Here is a 16,344-nt window from a genome sequence, read left to right on the forward strand (position 1 = left end):
ACAGACCATATTGCCACATCAATTGCATCACAAGCTAATAATCCTACCGCTGCTGTCTCTGCCAAAGATCTGAAGACTTTCCTTCTGAAGAAACTGATACGCCACTGGCAACGCTGGTGGAACGCTGAAACAAATAATAAGCTACACGTAATTAAGCCCAGTTAGGTTTGTGGCCCCCAACAACAAAAAAACAATGAACTGAAGTCCCATTCTGTCGACTCAGGATGGGACACACGTATGGCACCCACAATTTTCTGCTGACTGGTAATGAACCTCCACCCTGTACTAAATGTGAGGGGCTGACCATCCTCCATCCCCTCTTTGAGTGTTGGGAAGCAGAAGCTGAGAGAAAGACACGCTTTCCTCTAGCATACCGCCAGCACTTCCCTCTCCATCCTGCATATATGTTTCTTGGTGAAGAACCGTTTTTTGACACCAAAGCAGTTCTAGATTTGTTCAGTGACATTGTGTTACATGTTTTGAGCCCAACAAATTCTTAATACATCCTCTCGCCAGAGAATGCTCCTGCAATAGTAGTGCTCTGTATCTGTATGGCATATGCCTCCATGCTTTTGGGTTGCAAGGGCTCTGTCAAGGCAGTGGTGCTTCTTACAAATTTTCAGCACTGATATATTTAGCATATTGCCGCGACGATATCTGTGTCCAACCACGCTGACGACGAAGACGATGACCTCGAGCGTGCAAGCGAGGTGCTAGAGAAGAAGAAGTTTGGACTGAGCGCTTTGTCCTAATTATCTCAAATAAATACCGCTCTTCGCTCTTGTCTCCAGTGAGCCGTGACATTGGTGGAGGTGCTGGGTATCGCATCCTCGCCTAATGATTGGGACGACTCCTGCGAGTAGCCCTGCATCCAGCCCTTCAAGATATCATCTACGTGTTGAGACACCTGTGCACCACGCAAGCCGCCGCCTGCAAGGTCTGTGCCCGGAATTCGGTCTCTTGCAAGGAAGTTTGTCAGTGACCGCACCGACTCAGGAAATGGCGCTTGCAAGTACAACACAGGTGACTGTTCAAAACAATCTAGTCCCCACAAGCTTCTGCGGTGACACGTATGAAGACGCCGAAGACTGGCTGGACCAGTACAAAGGCGTAGCTAAGGTCAATGAGTGGCGTCCGGACCTGAAGCTTTCCAATGTGTACTTCGCTCTTGATGGCAGCGCAAGGACGTGGTTTCAAAACCACGAGGCACATTTGACAACGTGGGACGAATTTTGCCGTCAGCTAATTGATACCTTCGGAAGCACTGATCGCCGAGATAATGCACAACGCCTTCTCGAGTTGCGCATTCAGAAACCCAACGAAAGTGTTTCCATGTTTGCCGAGGACATGTCTCGTTTGTTTCGCCGAGCGGATCCCAACATGCCTGATTCAAAGAAGCTGAGCCATCTCATGCGCGGCGTCAAAGAACAGCTATTTGCTTGTCTCGTGCGCAACCTGCCTCCAACAGGGGAAGAATTTATTAAGGAAGCCACAGCAATTGAGCGGGCGCTCCAGCAGCGTTGCCGGCAATACGAACGCCTGACTAACGATACACCTGCAGGAGCCGCAGTCCTGGCAGTGACCGACGAGACCTCGCTGCGTCAACTGATCAGAGACATTGTGTGCGAGGAGATTGCGAAGCAAACTGCGACACCGAAGGAGTTTACTGTTGCTTCGGTCGCTGAAGTTGTCCGCCAAGAAATCCGGCAAGCATTTGCATCTCCTGACCCACTCCCTGAACCGTGTCCCGAGCCGCGCTTCGAGCCACGCACCTATAGCTACGCAGACGCTGTCCGTCGCCCGCTTTCTACCGTGCCAATACAGCAGTACCACCAGCGCCCACCTATTGCTGCCTGGATACAGAGAGAGCATTTCAGGCGACCCCAGCTTCGCAGGACCGACGTATGGCACACTGCTGATCGCCGACCATTGTGTTTTCACTGTGGCGAACCAGGACATATTTATCGTTTTTGCCCTCATCACCAGGGTGGCATCCAGGAAATGTCACCTGCTACTCCGCGACAGTTTCCAGAGAGGCATCCATGCTTCGACGATGGTATCGCTCGGGAACAAGGCAGCTCAGCTAATCTCCGGTCGCGCTCGCCGTCTCCGTTATGCTATTCTTCGCCGAACCGTCGCAGTTTCGCCAACGTGGTAGGAGGCCGCTCTCCAAGCCCACGGCGGGGAAACTAAAATCAGCGACCTCCGGGGGGAAGGTTGCAAGTCGTCGAACCGCCGAAAATCCCCCATTATTACCGAGAAACGAGCAGAGCAATCCGGAGAAACGGAACACCGACGAATTTGTGAGTGCCGACCTACTGAATAATGATTGATGGACACGATGTGACAGCTTTAGTTGATACTGGCGCAGACTTTTCGATAATGAGTGAGCAGTTGGCAGACCGGCTTAAGAAAGTCAAAACGCAATGGACGGGCCCTCATATTCGAAATGCCGGGGGCCAGATAATGACACCTACAGGGAAATGTACTGCACAACTCCAGATAGGATATACAGCTTTTGTCACCTCTTTTATGATTTTAAAAGAGTGCTGCAGATCACTCATCCTTGGAATGGATTTCTTGCGGGAGTACGGTGCCGTGGTTAACATACAGGATGGCGAGATAACTTTATCAAATAGTACAGACACGAGCCACGACGAAGAGCGCCAACGGACATCGTTACATGTCGCCGACGACGACGTCTGCATACCACCATTATCATGCAGTCTTGTCTCCGTCAGTTGCGGAGAACAGTTTGACAAGGACAGTGTAGCCGAACAATTAACTGCACTTCTGTTCCATCAAGGTGTTGCCATCGCTCGGGGTATCGTCAGCCTAATCAGTGGTCGCACAGAGGTACTACTGACATTTTACCAATGAACGCCGGCACATCAGTAAAGGCACCACTGTGGCATACTTTGACGAAATTGACCACGTTCAATACTGCTTTGCTGTAAAAGAGGAATCAACCACCGATACAATGCCACATGCACCTGTCGTCGACGCTGACCCAGGTTTAGCGCCGCAACAGAAACAAAGTTTCAGGGAACTGCTTGACCATTTTAAGGACTGCTTTTCTACAACGTCCCGAGTGCGTCAAACACCACTGACGAAACACCGTATTATTATGGAGGAAACAGCAATACCCATCCGGCAGCATCCGTATCGCGTGGCTGAGAAAGAGCGTGAAGCAATACAGCAGCAAGTCAAGAAAATGCTAGAAGATGATGTCATACAGCCATCAAAAAGTCCTTGGGCGTCGCCCGTGGTACTCGTAAAGAAGGATGGTAGCCTGCGGTTTTGTATCGATTATCGAAAGCTCAATCGGATTAGGAAAAAAGACGTGTATCCCTTACCACGCATCGACGATTCCCTCGACAGGCTACGGCATGCATGGTACTTCTCGTCGATGGACTTAAAAAGTGGATACTGGCAAATAGAGGTCGATGAGTGGGATCGCGAAAAGACTGCTTTTGTGACGCCTGATGGGCTCTATGAATTCAAAGTTCTCCCTTTTGGTTTGTGCTCTGCCCCAGCCACGTTTCAAAGGCTAATGGATACTGTTCTCTCAGACCTTAAGTGGAAGACTTGCTTAGTGTACCTAGACGATGTGATTGTTTATTCTGCCACATTTGATGAACATTTCAGACGGCTACGGTTAGTTCTTCAAGCCATGCGGTCCGCTGGGCTTACTTTAAAACCTGAAAATTGTCACTTTGGCTATGAAGAACTGCAGTTTTTGGGCCACGTTGTAAGCCACACAGGTGTCAGACCTGATCCTGAGAAAATCGCAGCTGTTGCAAAGTTTTCAAGGCCTACGGAGAAGAAGGCAGTCAGACGCTTCCTGGGCCTATGCGCATATTACCGGCGATTTATTGCGGGTTTTGCACGCATCGCCTCACCGCTCATCTGCCTAACCAGAGAAGATGTCGCGTTTGTGTGGGGCGAGGAGCAGGAGGTGGCATTTAATGAGTTGCAGCACCGTCTACAAACTCCACCTGTTCTTGCCCACTTTGACGTGGATGCGCCCACAATGATCCACACCGATGCCAGCAACGTGGGTCTAGGCGCCGTCCTTGTTCAGCGGCAAGACGGCACCGAGCGAGTCATCGCTTACGCGAGTAGAACACTGTCACGTGCCGAATCGAACTACTCCACCACAGAGAAGGAATGCTTGGCTGTAGTATGGGCAGTTACCAAGTTCCGCCCGTACATATACGGCCGCCCATTTCAAGTCATAAGTGACCACCATTCTCTCTGTTGGTTGACCAACATGAAAGCTCCATCTGCACGTTTGGCACGCTGGAGCCTACGGCTTCAAGAGTACGACATGACAGTGGCCTATAAATCGGGTAGGCAGCAAATAGATGCTGACTGCCTTTCTAGATCGCCAATCGAGTCATCAGGCGGAGTTGATGACGAATCCACAGGCTTTTTAGGAGTTGTTGATGCGGCCACCATCTCTCAACAACAACAAGAGGACCAGGAGCTGGCTTCTCTAATTGATTTTTTAGAAGGCCGCACCACAAACAAGCCTGGATTGTTCTCAAGGGACCTGTCGTCATTCTGCATACGCAACAGTGTTCTTTTTAGAAAGAACTTCTCTTCAACAGGGAACAGATATCTACTAGTCGTCTCTAAAACTCTCCGCAATTAAATATTGCAGGCCTGCCACGATGAAGCTACCTCAGGTCACCTAGGGTACACAAGAACATTAGTGCGGATCAAAGAGAAGTACTACTGGCCACGGCTCGCAGCACAGGTGAAGCACTACGTTCGAACGTGCCTTGACTGCCAACGACGAAAAGTGCCACCTGCGAAACCTGCCGAACTATTGCATCCTGTTCCAGTGCCGGAAACGCCATTTGCACAAATTGGGATAGACCTTTTGGGCCCATTCCCAATATCTGCCGCCGGAAATAAGTGGATCGTAGTTGCGACAGACTACCTCACGCGATATGCAGAAACCAAGGCACTTCCGAGCAGCACAGCAGCCGAGGCCACACAGTTCTTCATTGAAAACGTCGTCCTGAGGCACGGTGCTCCAGTGGTCATCGTAACCGACAGGGGAACCACGTTCACGGCTGAACTTTTGCGAACTGTACTAACGCTCAGTGGCATGGCACATAGAAGGACGACAGCCTATCACCCGCAAAGCAATAACCTTACGGAACGCCTCAACAAGACTCTTGCAGACATGCTGTGCATGTATGTTGATGTGGACCACAAGAACAGGGACCAAATATTACCCTACATCACGTTTGCTTATAATACGGCTCTGCAAGAAACAACAAGAATAACACCATTCAGTCTCCTCCACGGTTGAGAAGTGACTACAATGCTGGATGCTATGCTGCCTCATGATTCCAGCGATTCTGAGACTTACGCCGCAGATTTTACAGCGTGCGCTGAAGAAGCAAGACAGCTCACGCGCATCCGCATAACTAGCCAGCAAGACCGAGATGCCCGACGTTACAATCAACACCATCGATGCGTCGTCTACCATCCCGGCCAAAGAGTCTGGGTTTGGACTCCAGTACGCCGCCGGGGCTCGCGGAGAAACTTCTACGCCGATACTTCGGAGCGGCGAATTTCTGTGCGCCAGCACCTTAAATTAGGAACAAACTTACAAATGACTATGCTATCTGACTATGCTCATAAAGCTCATGAAGATAGCAGAGTCATTTGTAAGTTTGTTCCTAATTTAAAGTGCTGGCGCACAGAAATTCACCGTTCGCGCACGCTAGCTAAAGATTTGGGCGGCTGTACTTCACCAATCATTTCAATGAGGGCACATTTGGAGCTGCATGCACTATGTGCGATCATTTGTGGTTCACATCAAACATTTTTAATATAACTAGGTAGCCGCAACTACCGTGCTGTGAGTAAGGCATAAGTTGTGGTGGTGTTGGCAGTGAGAGGGAGTAGAACTTTGCAATAAGGTATGTTGCCCGGTGTCTCTCAAATCAAGTATTGTGGTTGGTAGCCCTGTTGAGGAAGACAATGCACCAAGATATATTCCGGAAGTGATATCGTGTTTGGCATTAGGGTTAGCATTCTTAGGGTACGTCACGGACTTTCAGGGGGCTATGCATGTTTGTCTCTAATAGTTTTCCCGTGCCTACCTTTGTCACTGGGTAGTGCATCGGGCTGCTGTTCCGAGGGGACAGGGTTCGAAACCAACCATCCAACCAACCTGGGTCACTGAGTACAACAGAATCTCGGTGATACGATCATGCCTGATATAAGTTTCACGATGACACAATTTTTTCAAAAATACCGGCCCAAGTCGATGGATATGGATAGAATTAGCTTACAACGTGCTAAAGTTCGGATGCTGCAAACCGCTTTTCGGGCCGTGGCGGATGACACGAACAACCGAGCGCTTCGTGGGGCAGAGAGACATGGGTCGCCCTATCAACGGGATTGCAACCGACGCATTGGCGCAGCCGCTCTGCCGGACTGACGACGGCCAGTACCTGGTGCTACCGCCGGCCCGGCACCTCCTCGTCGGCTTGCGTCACGAGGAGGTGCTCTCTCTGCTCCTGCGTGTGTGCATGTGCGCACATGTGTGTGTGTGTGTGCGTGTGCATGTGTCAAAAAATGACACACTAATACAACGCGCAAGACAAAGCACATAACTGAATCGTCACCGAGTCAAATCAGCGCGTACAGCGCGTCGTAATTGCAGCCTCCGCGATCAACTTCAGAAACATTTTCAGAGCTAATTGCGGAGGCCGCGCTCCGCTGTGCTGAGTACGGTGAACGCCACTACCAACGCCACCTAGGTGGCGTTGGTAGTGCTTCTTGATGCCAGCGTCCCTTCGAATGCTGGCATCGAGGCGTCGTAGAGCTGAGACCACCGAAGCGTTCACTGTCGGTGCGCGTTAGTGTCATAATGCAGTACTTCTCTTTTCTGCTCGTAGGCGGCGGCACCGCCCCGAGCAAGAGCGCGGGTACACGGAGGAGAGTTAGATATATAAGGCGCGTCTGTGTAGCTCTCTGCAAATGCGTTTGTGGCGCAATGGGTTAAACGCTCGGCGATCTATCGTCGCGGACCGAGAGGTCGTGGGTTCGATTCCCAAATTTTGCATGGTTGTGGAACTTTTTCTTCAATCTGGCTTTTTGTTGGTTCCTTTCATTTCATTTCATGTTCATTTCCTTAAAGACCCCGGAGGGGGTATTACATAAGGGGTGGGTTTTCTTTTTTTTTTTTTACACCGAAGTGATGATACATCTGATAAGCTATGCATGAAGCTTGATGGGCAGGTGTTAGTGGCGATGTTGCGAGAAAGGCCGTTCCAGTCTTTTGCTGCTCTGGGAAAAAATGAAGCAGAAAATGTTTTAGTACGCGCACGTGGGCGAGAAACTTGTACTGCATGACCAGTGCGATGAGATATGTGATCTGCAGGGATAATGTAAGGAGGGCAATTGAGTGGGGAGTGAAAGAACTTGTGAAATAGAGAGAGGGTTGTAATGCGTCGGCGACAAGACAAAGGTGATAAGTTACACTCGGCTTTGAGAAAAGAAGCACTGATTTCATATGAATACGAAGCATGAATGAATCTAGCAGCACGGTTTTGAACGGATTCTAGGGTATTAGTGAGACCTACTTCGGGTGGGTTCCAGATGGGAGATGCGTACTCTAACTTAGCCCTGACTAATGATTTGTAAGCAAGTAGTTTAACGTGACTGGGAGAGTTACGCAAATGACGTTTCAAGAAGCCCAAAGTTCTGTTAGCAGATGACGTGACATTAGCAATGTGCGTGTTCCAGGACATTTTGTTAGATAAGGTGACTCCAAGGTATTTGTAAGTGGTTACTGATTCAACGGGGACGTTAGCTATGGTATAAGTGAAGTGAAAGGGAAATTGACGACGAGTGAAGGAAATGAGTTTGCATTTAGTAGGGTTTAGGGACATTAGCCAGTCATCACACCATTTTACTATGTGATCGAGATCTTGTTGTAGGATCGTATGGTCAGATGGGCTAGTAACGGTTCGGTAAATGACGCAGTCGTCAGCAAACATGCGGATATTAGAAAATACGTGCAAAGGTAGGTCGTTAATGTATATTGGGAACAGAAGAGGACCGAGGACAGAGCCTTGAGGCACCCCTGATGACACTGGTAGTGGGCTGGATAATTTGTTATTTGTAAACACTACTTGTGAACGGTTAGTCAAAAATTCTTTTATCCAATTTAGTACATTTGGGTGCGAGTTTAAGAAGGATAATTTTAAAATTAGGCGTTTATAGGGTACTTCATCAAATGCTTTCGCGAAGTCAAGAAATAAGGAGTCGGTTTGCACATTAACATCAAGGTTAGCATGAAGGTCATGAACATAGATGGCAAGCTGGGTTTCGCAAGAGAGACCCCTATGAAACCCATGTTGAGAATGGTGAAAGAAGTTTTGAGAGTCGAGGAAATTCATGATGTAAGAGTAAATGACGTGTTCCATGAGTTTGCAAGGTATGCCGGTCAGGGAGATTGGTCGGTAGTTCAGAGGTGAGTTTTTGTTACCGGATTTGAAGATGGGAACGACCTTTCCCACTTTCCAGTCATCTGGAATGATACCTGTAGAAAGAGATTGCGAAAATATTAAAACAAAATAAGCCGAAGCAACGTGCCCTATATTTTTCAGGAGTTTCGCGTTAATTTCGTCTAGTCCAGATGCCGATGACAACTTGATCTTTTCGATGAGGGATGAGATACCATCAACAGAAAAGCTGATTTCAGGCATGAAAGATGTGACACAACATGAAAACGTAGGTAAGGAAATGTCTACTTCCTTAGTGAAGACAGATGAAAAGGCCTTGTTAAAAGCACCGGGACATTCAGCGTCCGAAATAACCTCTCCAGAGTCGTTAGTAAGAGTGGTAGAAGCTACTGCTTGGGGATTAATTATCTGCCAAAACTTGCGGGGGTTATTAGCTAACATATTTGGCAAATCGTTGTTAAAGAAAGCGAATTTGGCGTTACGGATTTTTGTGAGATAAGCTTTTTCAGCTGCATAATACTTTTCCCAGTTTTGGGCGCCCCCTTTAAGTTTTGCATTCCGGAATAAACGTTTTTTCTTGTTATCTAGGCGGTGCAAAGTTTTGTTAAACCATGGTTTTTGGCTGTTTACACGAATAGTAGTTTTAGGGATGAACATGTGTATTAGCTCGGTTAGCTTCTGCTTAAAAGTAAGCCAGTTTTCCTGAACAGAACGATGGGGAAAATTGGCCTCATATGTTGGCAGAAAGGTGCAAAGTTCATTATTTATGGCGTCATAATTACCCTTATCGTATAAGGTTATTGTTTTCTTATGCGAGGGGTTGGCAGTAGGGCAAAAACTGAAATCTACATGAATTACTTTATGGTCACTAATTTCTTGGAGATAGTGAATCGAAGACAGGCTATCGGGTGTCAGTATTAAATCCAAAATGTTAGACGAATCGCAAGTGACACGTGTTGGTTGAGTTAGGTTAAGGCAAACATCGATAAAATCTCTAGCTTCAGTTGAGTTAGCCGTTGCAGTTTCTTCGCTCCAATTAATACCAGGAAAATTGAAATCTCCAAAGAGAACGAGATCGGCTTTAGGATATGTCAAGGTAAGCTGGTTTAGAATAGTATTCAGTGCGCGAGAAAAGTTAGGATTGTTATATGGGGGCCTATAGCAAACATCCAATAATATAGATTGTGGTAAAGCTTGACATAATACCCATAAAATTTCTAAGTCGGAGTCAAAGTTAATTACAGAACATGGTAATTGTTTGCTGGCTGCAATGAGAACACCACCCCCGCAAGTGCCTTTGCAGTCTTTCCGATAAACATTGAAATTCGGTAAATCGGCGAGTACTTCTGCGTCGGCAACATCACTTGATAGCCATGTTTCGGTTAGTATTGCTATCTGAAGACTTCACAAGATGAGGCAGGTGATCACGTTCGGGTATGAAACTTCGAATGTTAGTGAAGATTACGGAGAAAGAAAGGTTAGCTTTTGGTCTACGGTGAAAACTGGTGATAACTGCCTGATGCCGATATGGTTGCTACTGGATTTCTTGCAGTGTTTTTGACGTTTCATTGAATAGATAGCATTTCGAGCCGATGTGCAGTGTTTTATAGCGTAGGGAAAATGGAACAGATTTCTGTCTTGCAAATTTGACCTTTGCAAATTTGCAAATTTTCAAAGCCTGGTTTACATTTTCTGTACCTTTCTATGTAATGCTTGCGTTTCTTTAGCAGCATTGTGCAGCTTGTCGGCCGTTTTCAGACCGCCTTGCAATTTTATCGGGAGCCGGCAATCGCATGCAGCCCCGCTTTGACAAGTCCACAATATCGGTCGCATTCACTTCATGGGTAAGCTTATCTGTGCATTCCGTGCCTTCCGTCGTCTTCGGCTCCCAATGACAATTCAAAACGTTTCTACCTTTGCACCCGTCGGATCGCACGATGCGAAGTAGGTTCACCGATACAAATAAAAGTAAACATATTTTCTTATCTTGTGCAAACATTTCTTCGTCACCATCAGGCAAGAGCTAGTATGCAACAACAAAAGAAACTTGAGATAACCAGGCAGATCGTGAAATATCATCTATGGAACATGTGCAGCTCGCTGCTCCCAAAATCTGCGCAAAACAAGCACACCAATTATTCAAATCTGCGTCAGCCAATAGGAGAGCTTTCTGCATGCCACATGACTGCAGCAGTGAACCACGACGCTAAGTATCCCTTTTCGCACTGGCTTTTTCTTTACTATGACGCACCGATCTCGTGTCTACGGCGATACCAAGATGGCGGTGCAATCATCGGTAGAAAGCCAGATTTTCTTGTAAATTTCCAAGACAATGCACTAAAAAAGTGAATTTTTTTCAACTGCTTCATATTTCTTGGGAATGTTTCACTATGAGATAAAGGAATGTCTTAGGATTATAGAAAAAATTTATTAAGAAAATTAAGATTTCGTCAAGTCAGCAATGCCCAGATGTAATGTTTTTTTTTTGGGGGGGGGGGGGGTGATACGAATTTCGGGTGACATGAATCTTTTACACTGTCCCAAGAGATTCGCATCATGATGATCCTACTGTGTAGCAAGGTATAAACTTGTGCCACAACTGAATGAACTCCTGTAGACGATGCGAGGCTGGGTAGGTTCAGTGAAGCTCTTTGATGCCGACTCGGAGCACTCTGTCTGTGCTGGTCTTCAATGAACCTCCAACTTGGGCAACAGGGAATGTGCCACGACTCCGATGCTGGGCGGAATTGAACCGCCGTCACATGAGTTCTTCAAGGACAGCTGCCTAAAGTTTAGCAGGCTGTGCCATTTTTCAATGAACGTCTTTCACTGCAACACTTTAGCGATCATGAATTCACTCATTGATGAAACTATGTTCCACAGAGTGTGCGTCCAGCAGGCAGTGCCACTAGATGGTGCTGCGTCAGCGTTTTGGAGGCCACGTTGCCGGCTTCGCGGCGGCACCGCTCGATGGTGCACAACGTTTTTAGGGAAGCGTGAAAGAGGAGTCCCGCTGTACTACACACCTCATACATAACTCGTTTTGATGGTGGCAATGCATTGTGTCGATATTTTAATTCAGTGGCAAATGCATTACTGCCGACAGCCATCGTGGGATGGGTACTGTCCAATTTTTTGTACTCGTGAAAAAACCAGGATGCGTGGTTTTATGTATAAGTTTCACCATTGTGCAAGACACACTGATGAAAATTTGAGACGCAAAAGTTTTGTCTATACGCAGGCAAATACGGTCATGAACAATAACTGCGATGCCTTAACCACTTTCTCTTGAGTGTATGCATGGTTGACTTTTTGTTTGGCAGTGGGCATCCTTTTTGAACCATGGCTGGCTCATATTGTTGTTGTAACTGAGTATTGCTGTTGCACAGGATGCATACATCCAAAGCCGGGCTGACACCATGGCAAGCATTGAGAGCACCATTGTGGAGCTGGGCTCCATCTTCCAGCAGCTGGCACACATGGTCAAGGAGCAAGAGGAGATGGTGCAAAGGTGTGTGCTACACGCACTCAACACTCGCCATGGGTCAAGCATGTGCCACAAATGTTTGCTCAGTGAGCTGAACTGTCTTTGTGATGTCGGTCTCCGCCAGCACTAATGGAACACGAGACCGGTATTGATTGATGCATTATTGCAGAAGGAACAGAGACTTAGCAATAAGTTCACCATGTGGTGCATATTATCGTTTTCAGAAATAATGCCAGAAAAGGTGAAATCAGAAGCAAACATTTAGCAAATATAGCCGTAAGCGTTAAAGACAGAATACGTTCAAATTTTCATCCTGAAGGAAGTAAGAATGGGGAGGCAGAGGCTGGCAGTAACGCAAATAATGCAAGACTGGCAAATGGTCCAACGTATAGAGACACCCCACAGACATACCGTAAAATCCCGAGCAGGCGCCCCTACCCGTGCAAACGCCCCTCCCCTTTCTTCACCCTGTTCACTGCTTCATGCATTTTCACTGGAACACTTGGCTATAGCTTGTTTTTGTAAACATTTTACGAAATTGCGTATTAAATTACACAAAATGATGCAATTTAGTGAGAACGAAATTTATTGTTTCGGCAGAAACAATAAATTTCGTTCTCACTAAATTCCATCTGCCGAGGCCCGATAGTTCATAGCCAGGTATCTGCACAGCCATCGCCATAGGCATATCTCCCCTGAGTAGGCGATTTTGTCAAACGGTGCGTAGTGTCACATGTCAACTAACCGCAAGACACATGGTGCGATCTTGCGTGTCGTGCGATCAGTCGTACGACGTGTCAGTCCGACTTGCCGCATGCGGCGATTCGGGACACATAGTACGAATGAGCGAACGGCGCGTAGCTCCACCCAGAACTGGCGCCCCTGTATGGACGCTCGTAATACTGCGTAACTTTGCAAAAAAAGCGAAAACAAACGTGTTTGCACAGCCCTTTCGTTTTCAACACAGGATGCCAATATAAACACAACTATGCAAGCAGCATAGACTTTTTTCCGGAAGGCCACGTCCGCTGTGTCGGATCTATTGACAGCCACCGATGTCTAGGAGCTGGCAGGCCTAGCTTGCTGGGCCATCAAATCAGACTGGTGGCTGTTTGCGAAAGGACCGAATGCAGCTAGTAATAAAGCTCCTATGTTGGTCAGCACAACATGTACACACTTATGTTGCGCTTAAGTTGCAATACGTTTGAGTTTATCGAAACCAACGGAAGCGAACGAGCTAGCCAGGCGTGCTTGCGATCACTGGGATCACTAGGCCTAGCTCGCTGGCAGCCGGCTCCGGGGCCGACAGCCCGTGAATTTCTGTCCGCGACCGAGCAAGGGCACCCCCCCCCCCCCCTATCCTTTCTTGGATTATCTTTTCGCCAAGAGGGGGCTGCTTGCTCGGGATATTGCAGTAAGCGAGCAAGTCGCAGACAAAAATCAGCCAGGTTTCTTTCCATGATGTGCAGGAGTGAAAATGCTGCGCCAATGGAGCTGCCCTGCAGCACACCTGGAAGTCTGCTCCAACACGCTAATTTTAAATGACGTTGCTAAATTTACTGGAATGTGTGCGTGAGGAAGAGCCTGTAAACAAGTTTTCTATGCTGCTGGTGTTCTGCGAAATGTTGAACTTGCATTTTCTAAAATTTTAAATACCTGAATAACGACACTTTGAAAATAAACAGACCTGTTCCCTTTTTCGCAAGTAAACAAATTTCTTTTAGATTTGTTCACATCTGGCACTTGTGTCCTCATTTTATGCAAATCCCACGACTATTCAAACTATTTGCTTCAAAATTATTTGAAAATAATTAATATTCACTTTGAGTTCACTTTGAACCAAAAAATCAATATTCGCACAAGCCGAACAAACACCCCAAATTAGTTTAAATGCACTCTAATGTAGAAAAGTAGTCAGCATGAGCTATAAAACCTCCTAAAACATGCACTGTGCAGCTGCTAGCCTTTGTAACAAAATACAACATGCTCCAAAACAAAACTGTTTTAAAGAAATACTACCCAATATATTATAGAGCACCTACAAAAAGCTTTGTTGTTTCTGCTTTGACAAATTGATGATGCACCATGTTGGTTCCATTCTTAGCAGCTTTGTGTGTTCAGTAGTTGACACACTGAGGCCTGGTAATGTTTCAGGATCGATGCCAATGTGGAGGACACATCGCTAAATGTGGAGGCTGCACACTCGGAGATCCTGCGCTACTTCCAGTCGGTGACCTCTAACCGGTGGCTCATGATCAAGGTGTTTGCCGTGCTCATTGTGTTCTTCATCATCTTTGTTATCTTTGTTGCGTGAAACAAGATGCAGGAAGTGCTCAGTCAAGCAGCCTCAACTTTCCAGGAACATCACAAATACAGAGAATAATAACATGTATAAAAATAGACAATAAACTTTTATTTGTAAGTCCTGTGGTTAGCTTGATCAGTTCTTGTGTACCGACTTTTTTATTGGCGAGGAGGAATTTGTCGCATCTTGCTTCCTCTCAGTGATGCGGTAGTGGTGAGCCCTTGCCACGCTCTCAGAAATCTATTTCTTCCCTCACTTTTAGTGAAGCTACAATTGCTCATTCAGATTCGCCACGAGTCTTTGGCAGTGATGTTTGAGCATATTTTGTGCGGACGCCAAGTGAAAAGCAGGTGCATTACTGCGAGCGTGTCCCAACAAAAAGGCTCACTGTGATGGCTCGGTGAGGTCACATCATTCCTAAGCTGCCCCGTGCTGTGAAAAACACGTATGCCTACTCTGAATCGTACCGTTTCGACTTCCAAGACATGGTGTGCTGCACACGACTACTGGCAGCTTTATGCAACTTAGAGCCAGACTTGTACACGTTACATAAAAAAAAGTAAGCAGGTACAATTACTTCATTGAAAAATCTAATTGATTACCGTTGCTAATTATTGTCCCACGAAAGTAATCGAGAACTTACTAAAAAGTCATCTATTATTTTAACGTTACTTTCCTCCCTACTTTTATTAACCTTGCACAAATACAGTAAATAGAACGAGCTGGTCTGGCTCTTTCAATGCGTCCTCTGCACCCCTTGACAGGTTATCTTCACTAAGTATTCCTTTTCAAAATTTTATTCGGGGATGTTCCTTCGCTTTCTCTTAAACACAATCTATCAGTAACTCGCTCAATGTGCACGCTCGAGCCAAGGGCTGTGTTGTAACGTACAAACCCCTTGCTCACAAACTGCAATGTGTGCAAAAGGAGTTCCTGTCCAAGGGTGTGACGCACCAGCAGAAAATACAGTCAAATCTCGATAATTCGAACTTGAAGGGGCCTGAAAATTAAAAAAGGACTTATTTTTGACGTATTTGTGCACCATAGCGCTACGTACGAACGGTGCGAGTTGTGAAATATCATGGCGCGCAAGCACATAGCGAGCAAGGGCCACGGAAATGCTCACGCCAGGCAATGCTCGCATCCCGATAGCGCCTCTTCCTCTTCACAACCACAATCTCTCTCTGTCTCTCGCATCCCGATAACAGCAGTGAACGAAACTTCAGGAAGCGGGCCGCGCCGGCCTGGCGATGCGCGCGCGGAGACCGTGTCGAAGGTGAGGGAGGGGGGCGGCAGGGAAGCGCATTTGGCCTCGGCAACCCCGTCGCTTCGGTGGCTCCCCTCGCCCTCCCTTTCGACTCCCTCGTAGCTCCCTCACCTTCAACTCTTCGTGCGCGCCCGCCGACTCGGCGCCAGCTTAACCCGCTCCCCTAAATTTCGTTTTCTGCCGTTGAAGCGAGCGTTGGCCGGCGTGGGCAGTTTTGTTGGCTGGACTGCACCTCCTTGTTGCTTCCCTTTGCACCGCAGCCGCTGCGTTGGCTGAGACGTCGGTGCGTACCCGCGTGTTCCGGCGCGACGCTGAAACGGCGACCTTACGATTTGAGAGAGGAAATTTTCGCCGCGGTAATTTTTTTCTTTCTTTTTTATTTCTCCGCGCGGCAGTGAGGGGTCTCTCCTAAGCTTTTGCTTTATTGCGGTGTCGGAGCATTGCCAGTTGGAGGCGCCTCCACGTGATTTGGCGTGCTGCTGAGAGCATTGTCGGTGCACGGTTATGTTCGAATTAACCGTCGCAAATGCTTTCGCGTTCTAATTACCGAGCGTTCTCCCCCATTGGAATACACATAGCTATGACGGGACCACAGCGTCAGTTCGAATTAACGCGATTCGACTGTAACTATGTTTTGCAAGAATTAACGCGATTCGACTGTAACTATGTTTTGCAAGAAATAAATGTTTTCTGCCTTTGGACCTCAATATGGGCTTGTCAGCTTCAATTTTCATTTCTGTGACGCTACTAGATCTGCGATAGTTCCCAGTCATAAAGCGTGCCGCTC

General features: G+C 47.2%; 1 protein-coding gene across 1 annotated transcript in view; it reads left to right on the top strand.

The window, feature by feature from the left end:
• LOC119458723 (syntaxin-5) overlaps positions 1-14,411 on the top strand; it is a 77,866-nt gene extending 63,455 nt beyond the window's left edge. The window contains exons 7-8 of the mRNA XM_037720583.2: positions 11,888-12,009; positions 14,140-14,411. Coding sequence (XP_037576511.1) covers positions 11,888-12,009; positions 14,140-14,299 — 282 coding nt within the window. The 3' untranslated portion in view covers positions 14,300-14,411. The remainder of the gene's footprint in view (positions 1-11,887; positions 12,010-14,139) is intronic.
• The last annotated feature ends 1,933 nt before the right edge of the window (positions 14,412-16,344 follow it).

This window comes from Dermacentor silvarum, chromosome 7 (genome assembly GCF_013339745.2).
Source record: "Dermacentor silvarum isolate Dsil-2018 chromosome 7, BIME_Dsil_1.4, whole genome shotgun sequence".
Classification (NCBI taxonomy): domain Eukaryota; kingdom Metazoa; phylum Arthropoda; class Arachnida; order Ixodida; family Ixodidae; genus Dermacentor; species Dermacentor silvarum.